At 46.9% G+C, this 5,952-nt stretch overlaps 1 protein-coding gene across 1 annotated transcript; it reads right to left on the reverse strand.

Moving 5' to 3' along the window:
• Window positions 1–277: 277 nt before the first annotated feature.
• On the reverse strand, window positions 278–733 carry LOC122544469 (cardiotrophin-2-like). The gene has a single exon (XM_043683707.1). It carries the CDS (start codon window positions 731–733, stop codon window positions 278–280), a length of 456 nt encoding a protein of 151 aa, XP_043539642.1.
• Between the last annotated feature and the right edge of the window lie 5,219 nt (window positions 734–5,952).

Here is a 5,952-nt window from a genome sequence, read left to right on the forward strand (position 1 = left end):
ACACCTGAGCTGTGAAATCTGTCTATTTCTACTGTTCATTTTCTGTGGCATAGTAGTACAATTGCTATGTTACATTTGGTAAATTGTACCTGTTAAAGTCAGCAACTGCAAATCAACTGTCACAAAGGTAGTGCAAATGCTGGCCAATAGTTGGCCGTCCAGATTGAGGACATTGAACAAGAAGAGAAAACGCACATCCACTCACCCCACCTCACCTACTCCAGTGTTCTGAGTTGGGGGAGAGAGCAATGGGTGGGAGAAATCTGTCCCCATCCCATCAGGCTGGGAACCTGTCCGAGAGAAGTGTGAAATCCCTCAATGTCCGCTTGACCCAGTGGGCATACTCCCTGCAGACAAAGTAGCCCCGTAGCTTCCTCTTGAAGTCAGAGGCCCCATTGGCCTCAGAGTCCAGAGGCTTGTCGATGACGGGCAGCGGCTGAGCCAAGGCCTCCAGCAGGGAGCGCAGGTTGGACACGAGACTCTGGAGCTGGGTCCGGGTGAAGGTAAGCTGCTCAGTTAGCCGACTGTGACCCTGTCCTAGTCCCAAAGTCTGAAGGTCGTCCAGCACCACCTGCAAGTACTCCAACTGAAGGCTGTAGGCCCGGTAAGTTTCAGAAAGGCGCTCTGTGTCCGTCAGCCTGCGCCAGGCCAGATACCCGATGGATGGAGAGTACAGCCCAACAAGAGTAACGTCTTGGAGGCTGAAACCCGGATCAGAGAATGGGAGGCCCATAGCTGTGAGCTGTGTAGTGAGGAGAGACAGAAAGTGTGTGTGTGTGAGAGAGAGAGAGAGTCAGGGAAAACACGGAACTCACCACAGGCCCCAGGAAATGCTTAATACAGACAGGGAAGAGGGAGTTTTACACTCCTCAGTCAATCCCCACATCCACTTATTATCACTGTGAACACCACCAGTTTCTACACCCCCTCCCTTATCTATATAGACTCCTCCAGCCTCTACACCCCATACTATCTCTGCAACCTCCCCCAGGCCTTGCACCCCTACCTCTCACTCTGTGTTCTCTTACAGTTCCTACAGCTGCTTCCTATCTCTGTAACCTTCTCCAGCCTCTACAGTCTCCCTATCTCTATGACGTCTTCCAGTCCCTGCTACATCAGGACAATCCCTACACAGGTCATTGTCGGCCTAGTGTAAAGAGGTGCTTCAGGCCCAAACACTAGATCACTATAACCTGGTGTTGTTTGATTTTTAACTGTCAACACGTCGTGCTCGGCAACGCCACCAGATGGTCAGCGAGTGGGATTGCAGGGTGATGAATTTCCACACAGCGCTGCCACTGGAAGCACAGACATGGTGAGGTGCTGACAATATCCAGAAAGTGCAGAAGTAGGCAACACCAGAGCTGTGAAATCTGTCTATTTCTACTGTGCATTTTCTGTGGCAGGGTAATGCAATTGCCAAGTTACATTTTGTCAATTCTACCTGTTAAATTCAGCAACTGCAAATCTCCGTATCAAGTGTCACAAAGGGAGGACAAATGCTGGCCACTGGTTGGTGCTCTAGAGTGAGGACATTGAGCAAGAAGAGAAAACGTGCCGTGTTTTTCTGTTTTCCTACTCTCACCAACGAAAAAGTGAAAGGATTTTGAAAATTGCAATTTGAGAGTTACAGCAGAGTACATTAGATTAGATTACTTACAGTGTGGAAACAAGCCCTTCAGCCCAACAAGTCCACACCGCCCGCCGAAGCGCAACCCACCCATACCCCTACATTTACCCCTCACCTAACACTACGGGCACTTTAGCATGGCCAATTCACCTGACCTGCACATCTTTGGAGTGTGGGAGGAAACCGGAGCACCCAGAGGAAATCCACGCAGACACGGGTCTCTGGCGCTGTGAGGCAGCAGTGCTAACCACTGTGCCACCGTGCTGCCATACTAAGGCTTCGGCTGGAAAAGTTTCATAGAGCAGTGCCTCAGCAAAAAGGAGAGGTAAACTCAGGTAAAGTCCTTTTACCTCTCCTCTTGAGTTTTACTGCAGTTGCAATGGCAATTAGGGCAGTCACATATTCCTCCTGCAGAATGTGGGAACTAAGGGAGACTTCCATCGTCCTTGGTGACTACACATGTGGGAAGTGCACCCAACTGCAGCTCCGAGAGACCATTTATGGAGCTGGAGTTGGAGCTGAATGCACTCAGATCAAGGTTTTAGTGAGGTCACTGCATCTAAGGTGCTGGTAGAGAGTAACTGAGTGACCACCAGGAAAGGCAATGTGAGTGGGCAGCGAATGCAGAAATTGCCTCCTGTTCCCTTCGAGAACAAATATATCATTCTACATAACTGTTGGGGAGGGGGGAGAGGTGTGGGATGACCATTCAGGTGAAAGCAGCACTACACAGCTCAGGGGCGTCATGACATGCTCTGGGGCACAGCAGTAATGGGTAAAGGTGAATAGGGTCTTAGAGGTAGAAGACTCCATAGTTAGGGGGACAGATACAGGATTTGTAACCTCAAATACGAATCCGGGATGATGCGCAGTCTCCCAGGATGTCCCAGAGTGGCTGCATAGATTTCTCAAGGCGGAGGGTGAGCACTCAGAAGATGTTGTGCACATTGGTAAGAGTGACATAGGTTGCAATAGAGATGAGGTCCTGCAGATTGATTATAAAGAACTAGGAGAAATGTTAAAAAACTAGGACCTAATTGGTGAAAATCTCCGGATGATGTGGCAGATGTGTAGCTGGTTAAATCATTGGTGCAGGGGACAGGGATTCAGACCTTTAGACCATTTGCGTCATTTCTTGAGTAGAGATGGACAGATTGGACATGAACTGGAGTGGGACCGATATTTTGGCGGCCAGGTTTGCTATTGCTGCAAGGGATGGTTGAAATTGGATTGGCAGAGCGACAGATCCTCAACAGCAGGGAGGGAAGAGCGAGGTGAGAAGGAGATACAGTAGTCAGAAATATTATGTTGAAAAGAGAGGTCTGGCTGGAACATGACCGGGTGTAAGGAATACTATTGGATTAAATCACATTTATTTCAAAGCAAACGGGCTGACAGGTAAGGCCGATGAACTCAGAGTGCAGACTGGGACTGCGTGAGATATTACACCCATAACAGAAACATAACTAACAGAGTGCCAGGACTGGCAGTTATGTACTAGAATCATAGGGTACAGGATTTTAGTAAAAGATCACAAAATTGCATCAGTTGTATGACGTTAGGCTCTTTAACTTTAAATTCTGTGTCCTATGATCCTGCCTGAGTAGCTACCTGATGAAGACGCAGCTCTCTGAAAGCTTGCACTTCTAAAGAAACTTGTTGAACAAAAGCTTGGTGTTTGATTTTTGACTGATTTTGAGTCTTTGGCTGGAAAGATAAGGAGGCGTATATCAGGTACAAGGAACAAGAATCAAGGGAATCCCTGGAGGAAAACAGAGAAGATAGAAGTTTACTTAAGAAGCAGGTCAGGAAGGCGGAAATGGGGCACAAGATAGCCTTGGCTGTGAAGATGAGAGTGAATTCAAAGAGGCTCGTTAACTGCATTAAATGAAAAGGAATAACTACAGAGAGAATAGGCCCCCCGGGGACCAAAGTGGACAGGTATGTGTAGACTTCAAGGAGATGGACATGATTCTCAAGAATATTTCTTCTTTGTGTTTACCATGGAGAAAGACTGGGGAACTTTTGGGAGTTTGTGATGATATCTTGGGGACAATTCATATCACAATAGAGAATGTGAAAGATGAATTAGAATATATGAAGGTGGATAAATCTTCTGGTTCTGAACAGATATATCCAAGAACACTGCTAGAGGCTATGGAAGGGAATTGCGGGGGGCCCTGGCTGATATTTGTGCAGCATTGTTAGCTACGGGTCATGTCCCAGAAGAATGAATGGCAGCGAAAGTTGTGCAATTATTCAAGAAAGGTTGTAAAGTAAAACCTGGGAGCTGTAGACCAGTAAGCTTAACATCTGTGGTGGGTAAATTACTTGAGAAGACTCCGAGGGATAAGTTGTACATACACGTGGAAATATAGGGTTTGATTAGGAGTAGTCAGTATGGCTTTGTGAATGGGAGATCAAATTTGTTAGAGTTATTTGATGAAGTGACTGGAAAGAGTGGCAAGGACAGGGTGGTAGACGTAGTCCATATGGATTTCAGTAAGGCCATAGATAATGTTCCACATGGTAGACTGTTGTGAATGGTTAGATCGCATGGAATGCAACGGGAGCTGGCAAGTTAGATACAAAATTTGCTTGATGGCAGAAAGCATAGTGGAAGTAATAGTGGAAGGGTGCTTGTTGGACTGGAGGCATGTCACTGAGGGGGGGGGGGGGGGTTGCCACAGGGATCGATGCTGGGCCCATTGCTGTTTGTTATGTATAGCAATGATTTTAGATGGGAATATACAAGGCATGATTCGTAAGTTGGCTGGTGACATGAAAATAGGCAGTAACGTGGGCAGTGAGAATGGTTACCAGAAATTGCAGCATGACCTTGATCAGCTGGGGAAGTGCGCCAAGAACAGCAAATGGAGCCAAAATAGATAAATATGAGATCTTGCACTTTGGAAAGTCAAATCAAGGTAGGGGTTTCATGGTGAACGAGAGGGCCTTCAGGAATGTAGTAAAACAAAGGGATCTGTGAGTTCAGGTGCATGGGTCTCTGAAAGTGGAGTCACATGTAGACAGGGCAGTGAAGAAGGCTTTTGGCACACTGGCCTTCACCAGTCAGGGCATTGGATGTAGAGGTTAGGCAGTTATGTTGCAGTCATACAGGACATTGATGAGGCTGCACTTGGAGGATTGTGTTCAGTTTTGGTCACCTTGTGTTTTAGAGATTTACAAGGATGTTGCCTGCACTCAATTGTCGGAGTTGTAGCAAGAGGTTGGGCAAGCTGGGCGGCACGGTAGCTTGCCCAACCTGCTGCCTGATAGCACCAGGGACCCGGCCTCCATTCCAGCTTCTGCTGACTGTTTGTGTGTAGTTTGCACCTTCTTCCCATGCGTCTGTGGATTTCCTCTGCGGGTTTGGTTTCATTTCACAATGCAAAGATGTGCAGGTCAGGTCAATTGATCATGCTAAATTGCCAATAATGTTCAGCAATGTGTAGGGCTGGTGCATTAATCATGGGTAAATGTAGTGGAATGAGTCTGGACTGATTACTCTTTGGAATGTTGGTGTCAACTTGTTGGGCCAAATGGCCTGTTACCACACTGAAAGGATTCTATGCAACTAGGGCTTTCTTTTCTTTGGAGCATAGGAGATTGAGTAGGAACCTTATAGATATCTCTAAGATCATGAGAGGCATGGATAGAGTGAATGCTCTCAGTCTTTTCCCCATGTTTGGGGTATCAAGGACTGGAGGGCATCAGTTTAAGATTAGAGGGAAAAAAATGAACGGGAAGCTGAGGGGCACCTGTTTTACACATATGGTGGTATGCATGTGGATTGAGATGCCAGCAGAAGTGGTTTAGGCTGATACATTATGAACATTTTAAAGGCAGTTAGACAAATACATGTATAGGAAAGGATTAGAAGGATATGGGATAACTGCAGAGAAATGGGGTTTGCGAAGATGCACATTTTGGTCGGCATGGATTGGTACATGTGGAAAGGAGTGTATTTGTGTTATAGCAATCTATGAATCCACGACTTTGACCACTCCCAGTCTCTGTAACCTCCGCCAATCTCTGCAGCCTGTACGTCTCTGCAATCCCTTTCTGCCCCAACATTCCTCCCTATACTTATAAATTTCTCCAATCAGGACACTCCTCGCAATTTCTGTAACCGCGTCATGCCCTTACACACTCACCCTATCTCTGTCTCCTCCTCCACCTCCTACAACCCCTCCATATCTCTGTAAGGTCCTCTGATCCCTATACACTCTCCCTATCTCTGTCACCTCCTCTAGCCCCGACATATCCTCCCTATCTTTGTAAAGTCCTCCAGCCCCTATATCCTCTCCCTGTCTCTGCAC

The sequence above is a fragment of the Chiloscyllium plagiosum genome, chromosome 49 (assembly GCF_004010195.1).
Source record: "Chiloscyllium plagiosum isolate BGI_BamShark_2017 chromosome 49, ASM401019v2, whole genome shotgun sequence".
Lineage (NCBI taxonomy): Eukaryota > Metazoa > Chordata > Chondrichthyes > Orectolobiformes > Hemiscylliidae > Chiloscyllium > Chiloscyllium plagiosum.

Excerpts from the sequence above, each read along its gene's own strand:
- LOC122544469 (XM_043683707.1), bottom strand. The coding sequence starts at position 733 with ATGGGCCTCCCATTCTCTGATCCGGGTTTCAGCCTCCAAGACGTTACT.